Genomic DNA, 23,317 nt, shown 5'->3' with positions numbered 1-23,317 from the left:
ACTGTAATCTTTAAATCTATAGTCAGTGTGTGAAGGTTGAGGACCTAGCCACGCTTATTTTGAAGGAAAACCAATTGCTAGACATGCACTGGTCTGGAACGCACTGCACAGAAAGTGTTGGGAGAAGGAACCCACATTAATTGTCTCACAGGGGCTCCTTTTACTGGAGAGTTCTAGAGATTTGCCAAGAACCAGGAAGTGGGTTTCTCTTTTCCCAGCTCTCCTGCTGCTACTAGATTAAGGCAATACAAAGTGCACCAAAAGCCTTTCTCTGAGGAGAGGTGCCCCAGAGCGGAACCTCAACCCACCCCCTTTCCTAACGGTCTGCTGACTATACTCGGTTCAGCCAGTTTCCAGGGAAGCAGTGGCTGCTGTAAAGTTCTGTATTTCCCTCTTTAATTGCCATGTCAAATTAAAACCTTGTCCTTGTATTCAGGAAAAGAGAATGCTTTCAGGTCAATACTTTCTTTGGCAATAAAAAAGAAGATATGGCTGCAGTTCACCCCCAGAACAGCAAACTCTTTCAAGGACTGGATGGCCATAGTGGAATCCTTGAACATTTCGGGCCTACTTTGGGGAGCTTGTAGGCGAATGTTCAAAGTGACAAAGGTCATCTACCTTCCCCTCCAAGTTTCACACTTCTAAAAATAAACAAGCCAGGAGTTTTAACAGGTCTTCTCCATCGGTACCTAGACATTAAATTTACTTTAATTTAGCTTCCGGTGTTTAATTTTAGCAGGTCTCCTTTTTTGCATGCAAATCAATATGGCAATTACCATCTAAAAGCTCGCCCAGCCCCAGGTCAATGTAAATTGATCATTGTCCGCCTCCTACAAAATAACACCGGGAGCCTGTGGTGCATAATGAGATTACACTGAAAACTGTTTTGCAGATCACGAAATTATATTTCATGCTGTCAAAGAATCGTTTTGTAAGCGGGGCTTGAGTATGGGCCTCTCCACACAGCACCGAATCCGAAACGGCCAAGAAACGGGTTAGCCTGGTTTACTGATTTTAGCCTGGTTTACTGATACATGTAGGCAAGAACCGAACACACACCTTTCTCCATGACAAAGAGTTTTATTACTAGATTGAAGAAAGGAGGCCCAAGCTGAAAGTTATCCAGAGAACGAGAAACATGAAGATCTTCCCACGGAAGGAAGTAATTTCACGGGGGAGGGGGAGGGGGGGCTCCTGCGACTTGGTGGCCCCCTTTCCTTCTGCTGGTAAGTCAGCAGCATCCATTAAGAGAGGCGCCGCACATGCCAGGGGAGCCCTTGTGAAACATTCATTAACTTCTGCCTGAAAAGATCGCCCGAGCAGCTTGCTCAAGGTCCAGGGCTCAACAGCTGAGCCGGGCGGAGGAAAAGAGAGGTCGAGTCAACGTAATTCTCGCTTATCAGCCTTGCTCGGGGAAAAGGACGCGAGGATTAAACGCAGCCGGCCGGGGCTGCTGGCGGATATATGGGAACTCCCCCTGTCTGCAAACGAGGCCTCCGCTCCGCGCTCAGCCGCCTCGCCCCCGCCCCCACCCCGCGCCGCTGTAGCGAAACGAGGTTAGTCTGGCGCTCTGGAAAGAATCTGCTTGATCTATTTAAGTGGCCGGATTGCTGGGGGAGAGGAGAGCCCAGAGCCCCGCGGCTCCTCCTCGCCTTCCTCCAGCAGCGCTTATTTTTAACAGCCCAGCGCAGCAGCAGGCTCCGCGGGCCGTCTCGTTGTGCGTGGCTGTTTGTGAGGCCTACCCTGACACGGAAGGCTAAACGAGCCTGGCTGAGCGATCCCGAGTCTGTGCAAAGGAAACCCCCAGATGACAGACGAGAGCAGACACAGCACACCGAGGGCCCGGTCCTACTAGAGGGCAGGGTCTGCATTCATTGCCCCTACCCCAGTTAAGATCCAAAGCCAAGCCAGGCCTCGCTTTTCAAAGATGACTTGAATTTTATAAAGGACGTTCTCTTCAGCACACCCAAAGCTTCAGATGAGGGAAAGTGTTCAAACAGAAGCTGATGTGGATCCCCGGCTATTAAATACTACTTGTGAGGGGCAGACTTCCAAGGGAGACCTCTGGGATGCAGTAGCTACTATTGGGTCAAAACGCTAGACATCGAAATACTTCCTTTCCCCATCTCAGTTCACCCACAAACCCTTGAAGTGGCCTTAGGCAAGCAAGCCACTCTTCCCTCCTATAATATCTGTACAGCAATACTAATTTGAAGGTCTTTTAAGGGTTTTGGGGAATGTTGGTCTTTGAACACTCAATAGCACTATATAACTGCTAGTTCTCATTAAGGTTGGCAGTAATATGTGCTCTTACATGTGGGGAGGACCCTCTGAAGTGGGTGGGACCTGTTGTTCTGCCTGAATTTAAGATTGAATAGTAAGTATCTAGAGCCCTGGTGGCCAATCCATGGCACTCCAGATGTTCATGGACTACAATTGGCCATGCTGGCAAGGGCTGATGGGAATTGTAGTCCATGAACATCTGGAGTGCCATAGGTTTGCCACCACTGATCTAGAGCATTAGCATAAACAAGAGGCTGCCTAGTGCTTTCCATTGTTTAAAGCTCCTCATAATTCCCCTTGCTATAATTCTTACCACAAATTGTAACATAGAGCATTATTGCAATCCCCATATCACATGGGCACCAGCAACCAGAGAAAATGGCTTACTTGAGACCCCCTAGTAAGTTCTTGGCTGATGCCAGACCACCAGATCCTTAGACCCTTAGACACCAAGATACAGCATCATTATTCACTGACAAAGAGTCCACATGGCCAAATCATGTATTCTTGACTTTCCAATCTACTGTTTCTTCTCAAGACTTCGGGAATGAATACTGTCTCATTTTCTCTTGGTAATAACTGTGAGGATGTGCAGTGTGGTGGGCACTGACTTGCCCTGGACAACCTGGAAAAATCATGAGTTAAGTGAGATTTAAACCTGGACTTACTACACCCTCACTCAGCAGTCTAGCTACTGGACTATCTTAGGTCTGAATTAACCAGACCTTCTTTCCCTTCTGTTGGCAGCTGGAGTCACTTGAGTCACTAGGCAGAAGAGGCATCCCTTGGCCTTAGAAATGGGTTTTGCAAGGTAAACATCTCCTCAAAATCCTCTGGAAAGCCCTTTATCCACTCTAGTTTCCCATTTATAAAGAGGAGTATAAATTCTGGGACAACCCCAACAACTGTATCAGAAGCACACAAAAAATATAGACCAACGGATCTCAACTGTGGTCCTTGTCCCTTAATACCTACAATTAAACCAATGAGCCTGATCAGTTAACCACCAGGCACTGATATGGACAATGGTGTGCCAGACATTATAGGGCAGACAGAAACCAAGTGATCCATTTAGAATGGCAAAGATGTAATGAAGGGTAATAGAGGCCCTGCACTAAATATTCTTGGAGACTAAGCCATCCAACCGCCAAATCGGCCTGGTTGCTCCATCTTGTTTTGTTTTTTCTTTCAAGAAGAAAACTTCCACAGAGCCTACTGAACTCAAGAGGGCTTAAGCCGTCTGTTTTTCTTGTCCAGGGGCCAGCCCGGCTGAGATCTGCACTACATTTTATTATACAAGGACAGAAAGATCTGCGATCCACGAACCACTTAAATTACATTCCTGAGGCGAGGCCATTTAAAATCTGCAAGGTCGCTTAACCGGTTTAAGTACGAGTTTGCAAAACGCAACCGCAGGGACTGAGGCTTGATTAGATGATCGGGTACCCCTTCCCCCCACACACACACCTTTCGCTCTCTCTCTCTTTCTCTCTTAAGTGTATATATTTAGCCAGCAGACACCCAGAGGGTTTTTAAAAGACGCCGAGTTCCCTCCTCCCACAATCATGCAGCAAACACGTTCAAGAACTGCTTGCAGCAGGGGAGCGACCGAGGCTCTCATCTGCGTGGTTGATTACAGCCCTAAAACGGACGACATGTAATTTCAGTTCTCGCTCCAGATCGTGGGCTTGATTTCCAGGGGCCCACTTATCCGAGGGAGGGAGGGAGGGAGGGAGGGAGGCGAAGAGAGGCTGTAGGCTTTATTTGTCCTCGTCCCTATTAGCTATGCAGCCAATCTATCATTTCCGGCGGTGCTTCCATCTAATTACCGATGTATTTAGATGTGACGTGCACAGAAACTGCCGAGCTGCCTGCCTGCCTAGCGCCGCATGGACTCCTCCTCGGGAAGCTTTCCAGCAAGCGCCGAAGTGCCCCGAACCGGAGCTCCAGACAAAGAGGGAAGAGTGGAGTTGAGCCGCTGCGCTGCGGGCAAATCTGACGCAAATCAGCTTTGCGGGGGGTGGGTGGGGAGGGAGGGGGCGGTGATCGGGAGCCTCGAACTGGGCCAGCGGAGAGGCTTCTACTCCACTGAGGACTGCTTTGCGCTCTCCCCTCAACCCCTTTCAAAGAAAGGAAACTCTAAACGCCCGCGCTTTGCCCTCCGACGCTTCTGTCAAGTCTAATATGCCTCAAAGCACCCGTCGCCAAGTTTGCCCGTCTTTTCCGGAGTATATGAAACAAATGTAGGCGAGGCTCGCCCAGCCCCGCGGGATGAAACAATGTTAGCTCCATTCCACCTTCCCAGTTTGGCACCCCCCACCCCCGCCCAGCTGAAGGGTTCCGCTCTGGGGGCGGTCTGGTCGTCAGAGTGGCTCCCCGGTCTCCATTCGGCCTTTGTCCTTGTGCGCCGCCACCCCTTCCTTTCCAGTTCCCCTCCTCCCTCCTCCCAACCGGCCTGGGGAGGGGGGAGCGCTCTGTGGCTCTCCGGCTGGCCTGGCTCTGCACCAACAGGACGCGGGGTTAAGCGCGCTCAGCGGAGTTCCCAAAGCAAAGGAAACTTCTGGGAAAGGAGGATCCCGGTTGTGGGAAGCTGTCCTCTGCGGCCCTCATGCCCTCCTGGGAGTGCCGAGCCCGACCGGTCGCGCCGCTCAGAGCCCTCCGGCCCGATCCCCCCTGTCGCGCGCACCATATAGGTTTCCGTCCCGCGAAGGGTTAACAAAACACATTCACATGCGCCAAATCTCGCGGTGACCTTTTCCTCTGAGTCTCCCCCACTCCGCTTTTCAGCTTCGGTTCCTTCGCTCGCAGGGAGCCTCAACGGCTGTCTAGATCGATCTATCATAAGTCCACAAACAATACGGGGGGGAGACCCCTTCCCTTTTTCCTCCGCCGCGGCACCTCACCTTTGAAATCACCAGGAGGATAAAAAGAAAACACTGTCCCTCCTCCCACCGGCCCTGCAGAGCCCACCGAAACAGCCCACCTTCATGCCTGACAAATGGGATTTTATCTGTTCTCTTTTGGCGCACGCCAGAGACGCACCGCACGTTTCCTGTCCCACAGCTTCACTGGGGAAGGCATGGGATCCCTCGGAGGAAACAGGGGGGAGGGAGAAGAGACCAGCAACCAAGCTTCCAAAAGGCTGGAAAACTTAATCACGGCGTAAGAGGGGGTCGCCCCCAAATTCATTCCCTCCCCTCCCCTAACTGACCCTTGCCTGACGGCGAAGTCCTTCCCTGCTTGCGAGCTGAAGGGCCAATTCTGTACAGGGCTGGGGAACAGCTAATGGGTTGTGCAACTCATTGATCCAGAGGATACTTTCCAATTAACTCCTGTCACCTATTTGCCACAGCGATTCACAGAGCGTTTCTGTGACTAAACTGAAAGCCCAGGCTTGGGGGTTGGTGGTGGTGGTAAATGTACCTTGCTTTTTGAGCCTCCCAAAAGTGATTGGGGTTGCCATATCACAAAAGGCCAAAACCTGACTGGCTTCCATTTAAACGTAGGTATGTCTCACAAAGGGGGGAGGGAGCACTAATTGAGTACAGCTTCTGGCCTGATCCATTCCCTCCCCCCAGAACATTGCTACTAGCCCCGTTTGAGTTACTACAAGGTAAGCGATTGAGTCAACCCACCCCCACCCCCAACTCCGGTCCTGTGGTGCAAGCACTCGCTAGCAGGGGAGCCGACGCTTCCGACCTGGAGTGGGGCGGCCAAGTCGAAGCTCCCGCAAGGCGCGGAACTCCCGCACCAGCAACAGAGCGCAAAGGTTGGTCACGGGACGAGAAAGCTGCCAGGCTGGACGTCAACCCTCGAAGACGCAAACCCTGCGAAGGCCCGCGAAGCCTGGGCGAGGGCGCCGCACTTCACACCCTACCTGCGGGCGGGCGGGCGGGCGGGCGGGCGGGCGGGAGGGAGGGGGGGAGGGAGGGGAGAATTCGGGCTCCTTATCTCCCTCGGCAGGCTGTCTCGGTGGGGCCCCGTCTAGGCAGCCCTTCGGCCCGGGCCTGCTTCACAAGGAGGGAGCCGCGCCGCGGTCATGGAAAAGTTTCGAAAGGCTGGACCGATCCGGTCGGCGCGTCCCTGCCCAGCCCAGACAGCCCCTTCCCCCCCTCCGCCCCCCGAGTGTCCTCTGAATATAAACCACACGCGAAGGTGCGGGCTGCCTCGCGGCAGACGGGAAAGCCAAGCAGAGAGGGAGCCGCCCGGGGTGGGGGAAATGAAGGCGGAAGGAAGCTCCGAGGAAGCGATCGCCCTTCAAACGCAAGAGCCCGTTTTGTCAACGTTTTACTAGGGTCGAGAGGGCGCCGGTTCCCCTCCCCGCTCTCCCCACCACACCCCCGCTTTTGCGAGCCGCACAGGCCACCACCGGCAACGGGAGGCGAAGCTCGGCAAACAAGCGACGCGCCACAAATGCTGTGAGGGCTTTCGTAATCCGCCCCGTCGCGGGTCCCTCCGGCATCCGGTCTGAGGAGGCGGCCAGCTCGCAACCTCCACGGAGCCCGGGAGAAGGTGCGAAGGACGCGTGAAATTCCTGGCTGCCCGGCCGGAGCCCACATTAAAGTCTTTGAACTGGAAACACCACCACCTCCGCCCCAGGACGTCGCCTCGCCCCCCCCCCCGCCCCATTTCCTCTCCCCCTTCCTCCCCCCCCCCACGCGAGTCCTTCAGCTGCCTCAAAACAACCGGAGAGAAAATCTCCCACCACCTCCGCAGTCCTTTCAAGAAAACGCCTTTAAACAAACAAACACACACACACACACACACACACACACACACACGGCAGAGCCTTTTAACTCGAGCACGGTGTCTGCCTCTCGCTGCCCCGCTGTTTGCACCGCCACACCACTGCCAGCCGGGCCCAAGCATTCCCTCCTACCCCGACCAGCCGGGTGCTGCTGCTCCCCACCAGCTCTCCCTTTTCCCCTTGGGAGCCGAGAAGCGACGGCTGCCAGAGGTGGGGCTTTTATAACCCTTTCCAAATCGGAAAGATAAAAGAGTAAGCGAGAGACGCACGGAAAGCTTCCCGCGCCGCCGCCCCCCCTCCCTTCCTGCTGGAGCAGACGAGCGCGACCGACAGCTTCGCCAGCCCTTCCCCCCCCCCTCGCCGGCCCTCTCCCCTCACCCGGTGGTTCCGCCAAACTTCCAGCCAGCCATAGCAGCACACTCACCCCTGGGAGCCCCCCCCCCCCACCAGCCCCAGCCAAAGTACATCCAGGCGGTGACCGCTGTGTTGGCTAACCTCCGCCTAGCCTCGCTCCGCCCGGATCCTTTCAGGTGGAAAGACGGTCTGGCGACGATCCCAAGCCAGGAGAGGCCGCCGGCTGAGACGAAGCAGCCCACTTGACAAAGCCGAATGGGGGAGAAACCTCACACCCTCCGACCGCCGCCGCTTCCCCTCCTTCCCCCCTCCCGACCACGGTGAAGAAGAAAAACACCCGCTTAGCCTTCCCCCACCCCACCCTACCCCAAAGAAAACGACTCAGACCTTCCGTGACACGCAGCCATAAGGCGCTCCGTACGCACCTTGTGCTGTTTGCCCGGAGCGCGTAATTTCCGCGCAGAGAGAAGTTGCGAGGAAAGAGGACTGACCTACCTTTCCGCTCCAGCGAAGCCGCTGCAGACTCTCCGCGCGTAGAAAAGTCCCTTTTTAGGCCAGGGGCGGCGGGTGAGAAAAGTTTGCCGATCCGCGAGCCGAAGGGCGGCGGCCGCCCCCGCGCAAAACGATCCGGCCAGCCGTGGGAGAGGGAAGGGCAGGCGGGGCCACCCACCACCCGACCAGCCTCGGGGGAGGGGGGGCTTCAGCAGCCGGCCACGCGTGCCCCGGCGGACGGGCGACTGGGCTTCGGCAGCGCCATGTTGCCGCTGCTGTGGCTGCTCCGGACTGCCGGCGGCTGCCCCGACATGCTGCTCTCGGCGGGGAGCCGGGGGGTGGGTTGGGGTGGCCTGGAGGCGGCGGCGGCGGCTCTGTGCGCGTGGGTGGCGGGTCTGGCGCTGGGGAGTGACTCCTCCGGGAAAGCCGCTCTTCCTCACCTTGCCGCTGGGAGACCGGGCTCCGTCTGCGGCGGCGGAGGCTGCTGCTCGCCGCCTCCCGCCCCCCCCGTCGCCTCCCCCTCCTCCGCCCCGCCCTCTCCACTCCCCCCTCCCCTCCCCTCGGCACTCTGTGAGCGGAGAGGCGGCCGAGGAGCCGCGGGCAGTCGGTGCGCGGGGCAAGCGAGTCTCCCCGTGGGCTTCTCTGCTCGGCCTTTCTGGGCGCCGCTTTGCCTTGGTGTGTGTGTGGGGGGGGGGCTCTCTCTCTCGCCCTCCGCCTCCCCCGCCTGTTCCAAGGCCGGCGGAGTTCGTCCGAGCGCCCGGCCGGCTCTTCTCGAGGGCGCCCGTCCCGGGCACACGCAACTCGGCTCCCCCTTCGACCGCGCTAGGGAAGAGAGGAAAGACTCCCCGCCGCCCCCGCCAGACGCCCCGATCGCTCCCTCGCTCGCTACCCAGAAGGCCAGCGGAGAACCGCAATTACCATAAAGCGCCTCGCCCTGCGCCTCGCCAAGCTGTCAAAACCCCGGCGGCGGCGGCGGCAGCCAGACACGAGACCGCCCCGGTTGCCCGCTCGCCCCCTCCCCCCCTTGGCCCCGGCGCCGTGGCTCGTGCTCCCCTCCGTCTCGTCCGCGGGCAAAGCGCCAGCTCCCCCTCCCCTCCCGGGTGGTTTTCTTGTCGCTCCTTCGCTGCCCCCTCCAGGAACGCTGCCGGTGTCACTCGCAACCCACTTCCCCCCGCAGCCCCCCAGGCGGGGAGTCCTTTTCGAGGGGGGAGCCGCCAACATGACCGCGAGGCGCGCTCCCCTTTGCTGTGGCCACGGCGGGCACGAAGGCCAGTCTCCCGAGGACTTTTCTCCCTTCGGGAGTTCAGCCTGTGCCCCCCCTCCACCTCCTCCAGTCAAGTTTCCCTCAAAAGCCCCCCCCCGTTTCTTTGCCCCTCCCCCCTCAGCGTTCCATTGTCAAGCACTGATTGCCCAGCAGAAAAGCGCCTTCCCTCCCCCCACCTGGGAAAGACCTCCCAGCCCCCAACACTCCTCGCACGACCGCGGAAGGATGCGGGGGGAGGGGGCCCGACCTGCATGTTGCCTCTTTCCAGGGCAGCTGCAGGCGGGGGCTTGTCTTTTGTTTTTGTGCCGCTTGTGGGCTGCCGAGGCGAGGAGGGGGTGTTTCTGCGCCCCGTCGGCCCTTGGCGCCACAGTCTCTAGGAGCAGGCTAGCCGACCGCCCCGACTTACTCTCAGCAGCGCGACTTTGGAGTGAGGCGTCGGGGCCGAGCACCGTCTCCTTAGAGGAGGGTGGGCCTGCCGCGGCTTCTGGGGTCACTTCTCACTAGAGCAGCAGGCTGTAGCGCCGCCACTACAAGGACTGAGAGTCCTCCGCGCGTGTCCCAAGAAGTCCCGCCGAGGTCAGTCAGACCTACTGAACGGCTTCGAGGTTCGGGGAGGGGGATATAAGCCGGCCTAGTGAGGAATCAGGGCTACAGCCGAGGTTCGCTGTTCAGTCCGGCCGCCTCCTCTGATGCTCGCTCCAGTCCTTAACACACTCCTGTGTGCTTGCAGGCTGTTAACACCTAGGCAACAACAGAGAGATATGGAGACGACCAGCTATTTGAAAGCCGTGGAACTTCAGCAGGCCTACTGCCAATCTGGTTTTCCTCGACACAAGAAAAAAATATGTAAATCCTTAGCAAGATTTTTCCGCGATTAAAAAAAATTGCTCGATCGACACATCAAAACAGCTCAGTTTCCTCCTTTTAAGCATGTGAACGCCTTGCATTTAAAGGCGGAAAAGAAAAATTCTCTGCCAAGATTTCTGCTCGAAAAATACATTTGAGTTGTTATAAATGAATTAGCTCTCAAGTAGTTTTGAAACATTTCTGGCAACAGACCTGCAGTGGAACATTAATTTCGCCTTATCCCATTGGGGAGGGGGGAGGGGTGTAGAAATACTCTTCTCCTTCAAAGCAAAAGGGAAAGATACCTGCCATTTCTAACCCGAAAGTCTGGGTACACAAGCTTTTCAGCTTCTTAAAAATAGCTGATAGCAGTGACAAAAACCCATCTATTTTCGAAGCATTAGATAGCGCGGGAGGGGAGTTTCCAAAGAGGAGAGCACCTTGGAAATGCTCTGGGAAAGATTTTGCTCAGAGCTGAACTGCAAGGAGAGTTGAAAATCCAATACTGGGGCGGGGCGGCAGTATATTGTTCCCAGTTTATGAGGTATGCATCTGAAAACTATCACGCACGTTTTTTCAATCTCCGGTAACGAGCACAAGGACACCTGGTCTATTACGTTGTAAAGCCATTTTTTATAAAGACATTTTAGGGCTAGACATTAAAAGTTATTAGACTGAGCACACGAAAGGTACAGACACGCAGCTGGGAAAGAAAGCCCCCTAGCCCCTCCGCCACCACCCAAAAAAAACCGGTTTTTGCTTTGGCTTCCTTTGCGGAGTCATGTGCTGGTAGAATAGATCAGTTTTGGGGGCAGAAGTTTTGGGTGTTGTCGCCTTAGAATTCGCTGAAGCTCGGTTTAGTAGCAGTGCTCTGGGCGGAGGATATCCCATTCTAAAAAGATAATCCCAAGAACTGTGCTCCTGTGAGAAACGGCAGATCTTTGGAAAGCCGAAAGCCTGCCAAGATCTTGACAGCGGCGCACGTTGAGCCACAGCGCTAGGCCCTTCGGTTTACGGATTGAGCTGCGTGTGTCTGACTGGCAGGATGTAAAATGCAAGGGTCCCGAGCAGTCATCGGAAAGGGCAAGGCTCATCACGTAGCGGCGACAGGGTCATTAGAAACCTCAGGTTTTGGACTCGGCGCGCTTGCCTCGCTCCCCTCCCCCTGGCCAGGATACCCCGGAGCGCAAGACGGCGGCTCCCCGTCGCTTTCCGACCCTCTGGCTGTGCTTTGCTAAGCAGAATCGCCGAGGGAGCCTCGGTCGCAGGGCCCAGCTCGCTATCGCCAGGCCTTCTCCTCCCCCTCTCCGCCCCAGTCTCCTCGGGGAGCTGACCTGTAGGTCAGCCCGTTGTGCGCTGCGCTCGGGGAAGAGAGAGAGGCTTGCAGAGCCAGCGGAGAGGCAGCGAGCCGTGGTGGCCGGGCTCTTCGGCGGACGGGGCTTATCCAAAGCGGGGGAGGGGGGCGTGGGGGGAGGGGGGATTCAGGCCAACAACTGCTGCTGCCGAGACGCTCAGTCTCTTAACAACCTCCTGCAGCCACGGTCGCTCCTCAGGGCCAGCCAGAAGGACTGGGGAGCGGGGTGGGGGGAGGGGGGTAAGCCTCCTTCCTCCTCGGAGCCGGCAAGGCGACGGCTTCACCCGGCTCTTAATTCCTGAACTCTGCACGGCGGCCCCTTTTGCAGGCAGCCAGGCCCGGCGGAGGGGCAGGCTGGGGGCCCGGCGAGGCACGTAATCAATCCAGAGGGCCTGGGCCTGAGCAACCTCCGTCCGTGACTCAGTCCTTTCCTCCTTCCTAAGGGTGTCGCCGGGATTAAATTCATTAGCGCTCTGCTCGGATACGACGGCGGCGCACAGCGGCAAGGAGAAAGCCTATAAATAACCCAGCGCTATCCTGAGCTCTAAATGGCTCGAGTGTGCCTTAAATCAAGCCGTTGCTGCCGCTTCCTGAGCGCTCGGTTTAAGGGCAGCGCGGAAATCTGAATAACAAAACAAGGCCACCTTGACTCGGCCTGATGCGGAGGGCCCGGCCACTCTTGCACGCCTGATTTCACAAGCGGGAAAACAAAAGACAGCAAAGTGAAGGATTTGTTGTGATGCCACCTTGCCTGATGGCCTGGGGAAATCTGCGCTAGGATTCAGTACCTTTTCTGGGCCAGTGTATATCGCTTTCTCTTGGATGGTGGAATAACGCGTGGCTTTTGCTACGGCATGATGAAAACCTCTGCTAATAGAAACCTCCTTTCTGACATTGCAACACCAGCCTCCGAAAACAGTTCACCCAGCTGCAGTTGCCAAGTTTTAACAAGGATCATGTTCCATTTTGGAAAGCCACATTTGGGCCGCAAGCCTAAACAAACTTACTTGGAAATCAAGGGGACCTGCTTTTGAGCAAACAGGTTAGGATTGGGTGGACCTCTTTAAACTATCACTATTTGCAAACAACTGTTTTCTGCTTTGGCACAAACAGTGTACTCCTGTGCAGTCATTAGACAGGACACAACATGTCCCAGATTTTGTCAGACACTTGACACACAGTGGTTGATAACTGAAAGCAAGCCCACAGGTCTCACTTGCTACTTTTAGAGGGGCAAATTTTTAAAAAATCTTGTACATCCTGCTTCTGCCCAAGTGTTTGTATTTTTATAAGATACACTATGATTCAAATGTATAATTTGTAGAATTTACTGTTTATTATGTTGAGCCAAACAAAGTGGGGATTTCTCAGTATTAACCACCCCTCCCTAGTTCTGCACTGGTAACTGCTGGGTTTGGGATCCCTGCCTCAGAGGTAGGTTATGTTTTAGGGAAGAAAGCAAAAGGCCTTGTCATTCTGCAAAGGATGCTAAGGAGCTGTGGGCTCCTCCTTCTAATGTACAGATGCACAAATATATTTCCTGCTTTCTTCCTGGCTCCTGTTCAGTTTGGTCATGTGAAGTTATTGCAGAGGCCTCCTCTGCTCCCTCCTATAGAGGAAGTGACCATTTTCTCTCTGGGAGGTAGACACAGCCTCTCAAAGGGTGGAAAGGTGCTAACAAGCAAATAGCTACGGGTATCTTCTAAGCCTAGACGGCAAAACTGCCCCAACTATACCACTTCTGACAGCAATAGAGGGCTCATGTGACCGAATGCACTCAGTCCCCTCAGCCCCGACAAAGGATTCTCAGCATGGAAAAACAGCATATCAGAACAGCACTTAGGCTAGCTAGAGCAAAACGTCTCTATGTGGAATATGGAAGATCAAATCAACAATTCTATGAACACCTACTGTGTAGGATTTTGCTATACAGTGTTTACAGTACTAACCTCCCCCCCAAAAAGGCCTAGTAGCTATATCCTGCAAGAAAATGTTCCAGTTCCACAAGGGCCCCTTCCGCACATGCAGAATAATGCACTTTCAATCCACTTTCACAATTGTTCAAAAGTGGATTTTGCTATTCTGCACAGTAAAATTCGGCTCCCAAGTGCATTGAAAGTGAATTGAAAGTGCATTAATATGCATGTGTGGAAGGCGCCAAGGTTTCTCCCAAATAATGTGTAAAGGATTGCAGAACAAGACAACTTGAATTTGGGTTCTCCAGAAGTAAGTTTATGGTCACATCAGGGCATTCACATCCTTGCTAAAGTCATACAAAATTGCATGCAAAACCAGATTGTGACATTTGAGATGGGATGCATCATTTGAAGAATGGAACCCTCCTGCTAAACATTCCTATTACCCTTTTCTCAGGAAATCTGCCTGAAAAAGAGTTCTTGGCCTAGAGAGACAGGTCTACTAACCTAGTTAGTCCTAAAACTGTGCCTAAATCTTATCTTCCCTGTTCTTCAGACTCAACCAGGTAGCAAGTTCCTTAAGTGGAAAGAGGAGCCAGCTTTCCTCAAGGAACAAAGTTCTATTCAAGGAAGAAGGATCAGCAGCAGCTGATGGCAAGGACCCACTACAGCCAGTGCCAATTCGGCCATTTTGATTGTTTTGTAAGCAGGGCTTGGAAATCTGGGGAGTGTATTCAAGGGGACTCGCCAAGAGCAGTTATTTCCAGCACAGCAGATGACTCTCATTCTGCTCCTGCCTGTCTGGGGTGCAGCAGGGAAAGGGAAGCCAGTGACATGGTGGGGAGAGCCCATTAGCGTGGAGCTACTCTGACAACCAATCAACAATCACTGGTGACAGGCTCTGAAAGGGCTACTGTCTGCAAGCCTGTCCATTTCTGCTCACAGGAAGATGCAGCTGCGATGCAGAGCCCTGCAGGGGAGCCAAAAAGGGGGGCAGGGGAGGGCAAGAGCTATCTTAGAGAGATTAAAGGGGGCTCTATAATGTCACATTCTCACACCTCAGTCTTGCTCCTCTACCCCTGAGCTGGATTCAGTGACCGCAACCAACAGCAGCCATCATAATATCCAAAACCTACTAATGAAAAAAACAGCAAAAACTGAACATCAGGTCTCCTAGAAGAAGAGCCTCTACACTGCTGACTCTGGCAGTCACAATATCGCACAATATCTCAGCTTCATAAGAGTATCACCAAAGTCACAGTGAACCTTACGATGTTTAACTGGAAAGTAAATCACACCAACCCCAGTGAGACTTCCTTCCTACTAAGATTACAATCAGGATTTACTTTTCAGATTAAGAAAACGATATTTGAAGGGAGTGGAGTAAATTCCAGACTGAAGCCTTTTACTCTCATCTTCTCCCTAAAGGTCAGGGGTCTCTCAAACCATTGATTCCAAGGTGTGTTTCTCTGTATCATAGTAAACAGGGGTTGGCTAGCACCAGAGCATGATCGGAAGCCTGTCTTCAGTGTCGTCAGCAACATGCAAGGAATAGCCTGCCTGCCATTGAATTCTTGCAGAACCTCCTTTCTCCATCACCAATGGGTAACCACACCTGGTCCTTGCTCTGCTGTTGCCTGGATTACATTTGAGTATAGCATTGTTACCAATGCCCTTAGGAACAGAGGGAGATCACTCTGGGAACCATGGCAATATGCAAACTCACCACAGGTATGGAGGAAACCCCAGACAAGGCCCAGAGTTTCTCTTGATTGGATGTAACTTCTCAAACAGACCCTGCAAGTAGCAAATTAGTATGTCAAGGACAAGGCAGGATAGAAGTCTGGGCCTTAACTATTAGCTTTTGGGATTCAGGGGTTTGTTTTACTTTTGTATGGAGGAACATGTGGCCAGTCGTGAGAGTGTCTACCTGAACTCTGAAGTGATACTACACAGGCACAGGTTTATGACCTGTGGGAACTAGGCCCCAAGTGCAACCATTGTTCCCTTTTTCTGAATAGAGGGCTTCACAGTCTGAACAATATGAAAGGGGAGCGCTATCTGGCTCCAAAAGGCTTCTTTCTGCCACCACTGCTTTTGTTTTAATTACTGGATATCGACAGTGAATAAACTCTCTGCCACCTTTTGCTGGGAAAGGGAGCAATCCTTCAGCTGCAGGGAGTTCTTGGGAGCAAACACTGTGATTGTTTTGAGGTCGCTATCACCGACTCCCTTTGGAACAGTAAAGGCAGCATGGATGAGCTGGCTGGAAAGGCAGCTCCACTGAGTTTGCAGCCAACCTGCATTAACAACTGGATTTCCCATTCAAGCTGCAGAGCTCAGGCGGCAACTGCACGTTTTCTGGCCTGCCTGAGCACGAAGGAAATGACAACGTGGGTTGTTAGAACAGGGCTGGAGAGTAAGAGGCCAATGGCAGGGAGGGGGTGAGGGGAGCATTTCCTTCTTCCTTTAGAAAAATAATCACACATTTTAAAAACAGTCTGTGGGTTTAGGGGGTGGGGTTAGAGGAATAATAAAACAAAAAAAACTCTGAAGATCAGTTTGAGTGCTTCAAACAAAGACACTCTCCAGCCTCTGTGCTCCTTTCAGTTATACCACAGTAATCCACAAATGACACCAACACCTTTCGAAAACCCTGAAACTTGTGAATCACATGTGAATGCCATTTTTTGGTGGCATACAATGCAAAAGGGATGAAGGGGCATTTTTGAATGCTGCATACCTTCTCAACGACTTACAAGCAAGGGAAATGAAACACAAAGGTGGCAACCTGATAGCTCTCTGAAAGGCTAACAAATAAACCAGATTTACATCTGGGAAACTGTGTTTTGATTTGGAAAGGGGACTAAATTTAAAGACTGGGTTTGTATCTTTTCAGTCCACAATAGAAAAAAAAAGGGAATCCCTTGAATTTTGACTGGTTCACTTATTAACCAAGCAGTGGGCTAGGTCTGCTAAAAGATGCCCTAATTTTGTGAATTTCAAAACTTTGCATACAATAAGATTGACCTAAAATTTCATCTACTCTGATTAATCCTAGCCAAGCCAAACTGGGAGAACCAGCCTGTTCTAAGAATATAAGAAAGACCCCACTGGATCTAGTCCAGCACTCTGCTACTAGCAGGGGCCCACCAGATGCCTTTGGGAGCTCACATGCAGGATGTGAAAGCAATGGCCTTCTGATGCAGCTGCTGCTGCTGCTCCTGAGCATCTGGTCTGCTAAGGCATTTGCAATCTCAGATCAAGGAGGATCAAGATTGGTAGCCATAGATTGACTTCTATTCCATAAATCTGTTCAAGCCCCTTTCAAAGCTATCCAGGTTAGTGGCCATCACCACTTCCTGTGGCAGCATATTCCAAACACCAATCACGCATTGCCAGACGTCTCCTCTCCAAACTAAAGAGTCCCAAACGCTGCAGCCTGTCCTCATAAGGAAGGTGCTCTTAATGGCTAAGAGGTCAGACTAGGAACTAGGAACCTAGATTTGAAGTCCCACCCTGCCATCACTCTCTCTCAGCCCTGACCCTGCTGGCTAATGCTTGGATGGGGGACTTTCAAGGAATACTATGGTTGCTCTGGGAAGTCTGGCAATGACAAACCACTTCTGCCTTAAAAACTCTATAAGGTGGCCATGAATCAGCTAAGTCAGCAAAAAAGAAAACTGTATCATTTCCTTTTGTCCACAACCTATTGCAAGTCCTAATGGCTCAGCAGAAAGTAATAAGTTACAAAGATTTGTTAATCCGGGGTCCTGATTCCAGAAACACAAAGATGTATGTTCACATTTCTAGAGCAGCTATGAAGAAATGGGGAGTGTCCTTTTCTGGAAACTACACCAGTAATACCCTCAAAGTCACATGGGAGAGTCAACCTAAGTCTCCCACAAGGTCTCGGCTGTTTTAGACAGGAGACAACACCTCATAAACCCTGGCCCCTTCCCCAGTCTCATCCTCCTCTCAATGGAAATTTTTGAGACAAGCAGGCATTGCTTTCTTCCCACTTAAGGCCTGCTGCACCCCAAAAGATCAGAACATCCTGCACTGCTCCCATTGACATCCCAGGAGACCCAGCTGAGGCTGCACAGCACTCTGTGGCATCAACACCACAAAGAATGCCTTTCTATTTAACTGACACAAGGAATCTAAGAAGACATCACTCCTAAGCCTAGCTTCAGTGTATCACACCCCTCTGATCCCCAGGTGTATCAGGCCAGGGGGCTTAAAGTCACTAATTTAAATGGGCAGCCCTTACGGGGCTCTCCTTTCTTTGAAGGGGAAAAAAAGCAGCTGGATCTGGAGGCTGATCTTGAGGCTGTCAGGCTGACAGAAAAAAGGCTGGGCTCTCACAGGCAAGTTGGTCACTGAGTGACAGCAGCGTCAAGCGATGACTTGCCTGTGTGGAGCACCCCTGGCAGATGAAGCACCCCGGGCAGAGCTTTCCTGTCACCTGACCTGACCTCATCTTCTGCAGCCGTTCATCTCAGCTGAGAGTCGGGACTCGCCCAATGCTGCCCTGCCTGTGCCACTCAGCCCTCTCAGAGCTATTGCTCGTTGGTCTCCAAGCGACTCAGGGTCCGTCTGAAGACCCATCTCCAGTTCACATTCTTGCTGAGACTCAAGGAGAATCACACAACCACAGCCAAGGTTGTGTCAGATCTTTATAACCATGTGAAGAGTTAAGCAACTGTCCACGCAATAAAAAGTGTTATAGACATAAGGGCTGGATCAGAAAGCTACCAGGTTTCTGCAGCGTGTTTTTGACACTTAAAAACAATCTGTCAAGTTCAGACCAGAGGCTGCTGCTACGGCAACTGCTTTTGCCCAAACCACCTGGACTTCCACAGCTGTGATCTGTAGGCAACACTGTCGCGCCCCCTCCCCCAAGAGACTCGCTTGAATATCAGTTCTATGGATTAAATATCAGTTCTATGGACTACATACAGAGGTCTGGAAAGACTGAGTTGTTACTCTGTGATAGTAAACATGCCTACTTGGAAGTAAGCCCTCCGTTCCAATTAACGGAGTGAGGGGGTGGGGTGGGGAGCAATTCGAGAACTTCAATCTAAAAGGTCTAAGAAGGCTACTCTGAAGCTTACTTTGTATGGCGCATAGCCAGAGATTCTAAAGGGCAGACCCTTACTCGGAAATCAGCCCCATGGGGAGTCCAGGAGGCTTCTTGCTGCCCCCTAAGTGTGCCTGGGATGGCTGCACGAGGTTTCAGCGCACATCTTCTCCCTCCCCCACCCGTGCTGTTCTCTTGAGTGATTACGGGGAATTTCCCGTGAAGGACACCCGAGATCCGTCTCCGCCTTCTCCAAAGCCGACCGTGGCAGCTCCTTTCTTGGAGCAAGTGGGGCCAGCAACTGTTAGTGACGAGAAAAGAAAGTCCTTGTAAATCCGAGCCTGGCGCACGATTAGTCATCCCCTGAGTTCCCCTCCAGTCAAAGAAAAATTGGCAATCCCCCAACACCGGAACCGTTAGGAGGGAAGGGGCTGGCCTCATCTCTCCCGACCTCTTGCGGATGTCGGCCCGGGCCTGACTTGTCTGTGTGGGGGCCAGGGAGGGTGCCGGTGCCTCCACCACGGTCGCCCAGCTTCTGCCCGACCGCCCGTTTGCAAAGCACCGCGAAACGTTTTCGTCTTGGCAGCCAGCGAACTTCGGCGGCTGCAGCCCACACGACTTTGGTTGCCTGCGTTTATCCGTCAATAAAAAGCCGGCTCCTTTATTAGAAACAGGAGACAGCCCTGCTCAAATTCCGAGCCCGAGACCTCCCCACACCCCTCTCCCCCCACATATACACAACGTGCATCCAGTCCCCTCTAGCAAGCTGGTGGCAAGCCTTCTCTCCGTCGGTGGCTGCCCTCCTCCCCCCCCCCCGGAGCCAGCAGCACCCCCTACCCCGAAAACACATGATCCCAAGCCAATCTCGCTCCCCTGGGGCAGGCAGTTAAAATTCATTGGGCAGGCGGTATTACGGGGGCAGCCAAAATCTGCCTTGAAATCCCCTCTTCCCAAGAGCAGCCAACGCGAACCTGCAAACTATTAATCCCTTTCCACCAGGGGCAGCCAACAATCAGCAGCAAATCCCACCTTCCCTGGGGCAACCGCTTTCAACCTCCCCTTTAAAACCGCATTCAAATCCTCCTTCCCTCCCCCTTCTCTCACCGTAGGTGTAGCCAACCTTTTCATTTCTAAGACCCTTCACGAGAACACACGCTGCTCCTTGGCCAGGCATCTAACACCTCCGTCGTTTTACACACACACACAGAGAGACACAGACACACACACCACGCAGCACCTTCCTTCAAGAAAAGTCGCTTCCTTTATTAGAAACAGAAGGCACGCCTCCTGCCTCTCCGGGATGAAGAGCCCTCCCCGTTTGAGGGGGAAAATCCTCCGGCCCCTCCACCCCACCCCCTCCGATTTCCCATCCCTAATGGCAGACGGCCCTCCCCTCTCCCTCCAATCCCTCATTACCAGGCGCAGCCAACCTCCCTCCCCCACCCCCTCCCGAAGCGCAGCCAACCACCCAGCAAATCCCCCCTCGCCCGCCCGCCCGCGCAGCTCCCGCTCCCTCTCCCGCTCCTTCCACAGCGCAGCCGGCTGCCTTGTGTGAGCCGGAGCGGCCCGATTAAGCGAGCGAGGCGAGGCGAGGCTCGGTTTCCCCGGGCGCCGCGGCTGCCAGCGGGCTCAGTGCCCGCTTCCCCCGCGCTCCGGCTTCTCTGCCAAAACACAGGGCAGGAGCTCGGCGAGCCGGTTGCGGTGCTGCCAAATGCCCGGCAGTAGTACGGCGCCAGCGGGCAGCGGATCCCGTGCAGCAGCACCAGCACCCGGAGAGTGGGTCCCGGGGCCACTGCCCCTTCGCCCCCGGCTAGGCCACCCCCCCCCCCAGCAGTCAGCTGCTGGGCCCAGGCCTCTCCGAGCCCTTCGGGGGCCTCCAAGGCTCCGGTCTGCCCCCCACCTCTCGCCTGAGGCGAGGACTGTCAGGGGTCGAGCGGGGAGTCTGGGGGTGGGGGGAGAAGCTGCGAACCGGTCCCTTCGCGAGCCGGCCTTAAGCTGTTCTGGGCGGCCGGATCTCCGGCGGGCCCGCGCTTGGGCTGCTATCCTGCCCCCGGGGCGGCTGGGAGGCGCAGAAGCGCTGGGCCCGGGCGGCAGCGAGCAGACGCCGTCCCTGTCGAGAGACATGAAAAGATGGCGCTGCCTCGGCCTCCCTCCCGCGTGGCTCCTCCACCTCCACCTTGGCAGCTTCGAGGCTCCCCTGGTGCGGCCGGACGCCCAAACAGACCAGCCCGGTGGGTCCCTGCCTCCTCCCTCCCCCCCCCCAATGCCTTTTGGTTCATCCGGGCCGTGAACTTTTCTTCCCCGCAGGAAGCAGCTCACCCGGGAGGGGGAGGGGCGGCCAAGCCTGAAGGGCGACTGGAAAAGTTCCGTGGCGGCTTCCCCCCTCCCCCCCACCGGTGCCTTTCAAATTCCGCCCTCCGCCTCCAAAGCCCCAGGGCGGAAAGGCTAATCTTGGGGGAAGGTGGGTGTCGCGGGGCGACTCCAGGGAAGCAGGCAAGAGTTTGAACCCCGCCTCAGCCAGAGAGCCCCCCCCCCGCAGACCGGAGGGCGGCGGGACGCAGGGAAGTCTCCTTTCCGCAGAGGTTGGCCTGCGCGGGGTGACCCCTCGGTCGACTGCAGACCTGCTCACTCCAGCTCAGAGTGTTTTAATCCCAGCAGAAGTTCCTCCTGCAGAAAGTCTCGGCTAAACTCTTGGCTGCGATCCAAGTCCTTTCTATGCCACCCATAAGGTCCCGGCTCCAGTCCAGGCCCCCTGGCCCAGTGGGGCAGCGAATCGGGGCTTTGACGAGTTCACGGGCTGTCAGCTCTCTCCCCCCATCCCTTGCTCTTTGCTTGTCTGGTGTTGCTCTTCCCTCCCTCCTCCCACCCCCCCAGCACCTTTATTCAGGGACAGGGGGAGGAGGGCCGGGCTGCACCGAAAGGAGAGCGGGGCTCAGCCGATAGCTGCTTGCAGATGTCGCAGCCGCTGGAGAAGTTTAACTGACTGGAAATTTGGTCACGGAAAGGAAAACCGGAAGCCCTTTGAATCGATTCCAAATTACCTTCCCTGCCTGTGCCGCCAGAAATCACCCGCTCCGGTGTACCTTTGCCCCGACAAGTTGTTGTTGTTGTCGTCGTTGTTAAGTCTGCAAATTAAATTCAGTGCGGTGATCGCCTATTTTAGTGCCTGTTAATTGCACTCCCTGGCGTTGCATAGGCAGAGTAGCTGGGCCTTGTGGACTCTCCTTATCCTCGGTGAAAAGAGCAAGAAAAGTGGAGAAGCCGCCAATAAGGTCCGGCTCCCCCCACCCCCATACACACATACACGAGTAAACATGAGATTGTAAATCTGCTGGAGTGCAGCGGGTGGGGTGGGGTGGGGTGGGGATGTAAAAATAATTGCATTGCCAGAGCCTCGCCTGGGCTGCCAGCCTTCCTAGCAATCTACTTGAAAAAGAGCAGCAGACATTTCCCTTTGGGGATGGGAAATGCAAAGTTAGTGTCGTGTTGTTGCCTAGAAAATTTCACCCAGATCGACACCAAATTAATCAAAAAATGTTGCATGGGATTAAATCCTAGGCGTGCTATTCTATCTGGGTCTTTACACCATTTCCATTAACTTTCTTCCAAGTGCTGCCTTTGGATCGTAAACCTGCGATGTGCTTTTGTTATGTGTGAAGGACGCACACACTCCCTCTCGGAGAAAAGAGATTTCCTGGCCGGGGCTACATCTGGTTGTTAGTTAACAGGAATCTCCCCTGTCCTGCTCTTTCTGCTTGCCAAACCAAGACAACCAAGAGTCCTGCGACAGAATCGGCCAGCGAGATGCTGACCTGACGCGCTTCGGGGCCGCCTGAGTGAGGCTGTTCATGCACCATCGCTAAACGTTAACATGTGCCTGTCTTCTGTTTGCGCGCACGAAATGGCTGGGGTGGGGGAGGGGCAGTCAGAAACTCTCCTCCCTGCTCATGAGCGGTGCCACGGATTTCTGCTGCCAAGTCACCCTTGGCAGTCTAGGCAGCCCTCTGTCACCTCCAGAACAACTTAATGGGAACCGCGTTAGTCGAAGAAATCTGCAGCTCAAGAGTGCAAATGTAATTTTAACCTGATTTCTCCAGAAGAATCCTCTCCAAAGCCCCTATAGGTTGCAATCCCCAAACATGTTGTTTTGTAAGGGAAAGGGCAAAGCGCGTGAAATCACAGGCTTGAAGTTTTGGGAAGTCGTTCGACTCGGCTGCAGGAGGTGCACCGCTATCTTGGAGAGGCCTGCTTTCGAGCTACAAATTCCCCTTTGGATGATCTCCCCCCTCCCCCGCGTCACGAGTATGAGGTGTAAACTGGTTGTTTTGGACGTGGAAATACCGGGCGGCGCCTCTTTTTGTGCTCGTTATCAATCTATCTGGCTCCAGATTGCATATGAACACACACTTGCCCCCGGGGGTCGGCCCCCGGGCCTTGCCTTTTAGACCTTTGTCTGAGTTTCTAAAGGCAAGCAAGCACCGGGAACTTTCCTCTTTAAATGCGGTGGAGTTAATCCGATTACAGTGGAGCTGCTGGAGGAGTTTTGCCAGACCATCTTTCGCCTATTTTAAAAGGTGCCGAGAGTTTCCCTGGGGCCTCGGCACCTAAGCGACGGGGTGTTGCGGCTGGGGGGGGGGGGGCGGTTAGTTCGGCGGAGGAGGCTGTTTCTGTCTTGCGTCTGTTTTTGCTTTGACGAAGGAGCCCTCGGGGTTTAAAGGGCTGCCACCAAATATTAATTACGCTTTCTGGCACCTTATAATCAAAACGCATTTCCGAAGCCTGCTCATTTGGCAACGAAGGCGGAGATCCTCGGCACGCTGATGAGGAAGTCAGTCCGGGCGAACTCGGCCAACGTGCCCAGACTCGCATCGGGGGAGCGGGACGTGGCGAGGCGCAGCGCAGCGCGGCCTTGTGAAATCCCCGGCATCGGAGGGCGCGGGCCGGTCCTCTCCGCCACTACCCTGGGTGGAACTCGTGC

At 54.3% G+C, this 23,317-nt stretch overlaps 2 protein-coding genes across 8 annotated transcripts in view; one reads left to right on the top strand and one right to left on the bottom strand.

Annotated features, from left to right (window-relative positions):
• The window catches only part of BCOR (BCL6 corepressor), a 100,055-nt gene extending 80,458 nt beyond the window's left edge, over positions 1-19,597 (bottom strand). For 4 of the 7 annotated variants that reach the window (XM_048493025.1, XM_048493023.1, XM_048493028.1 and 1 more), the window contains exon 1: positions 19,444-19,597. The gene's annotated coding sequence lies outside the window, so the exon portion shown is untranslated. Of the gene's footprint in view, positions 1-7,879; positions 8,321-19,443 lie in introns of those variants that run through there. The other 3 variants (XM_048493024.1, XM_048493026.1, XM_048493029.1) reach the window with 2 other exon arrangements.
• Positions 7,640-9,517, top strand: LOC125431316 (translation initiation factor IF-2-like). Its single transcript, XM_048494082.1, has 3 exons — positions 7,640-7,704; positions 7,848-8,483; positions 8,611-9,517. The coding sequence occupies exons 1-3, from the start codon at positions 7,640-7,642 to the stop codon at positions 9,515-9,517; spliced, it is 1,608 nt and encodes a 535-aa protein (XP_048350039.1).
• Positions 19,598-23,317: the final 3,720 nt, after the last annotated feature.

This window comes from Sphaerodactylus townsendi, linkage group LG04 (assembly GCF_021028975.2).
Source record: "Sphaerodactylus townsendi isolate TG3544 linkage group LG04, MPM_Stown_v2.3, whole genome shotgun sequence".
Classification (NCBI taxonomy): domain Eukaryota; kingdom Metazoa; phylum Chordata; class Lepidosauria; order Squamata; family Sphaerodactylidae; genus Sphaerodactylus; species Sphaerodactylus townsendi.
This window is presented reverse-complemented; position numbering and strand designations above follow the sequence as displayed.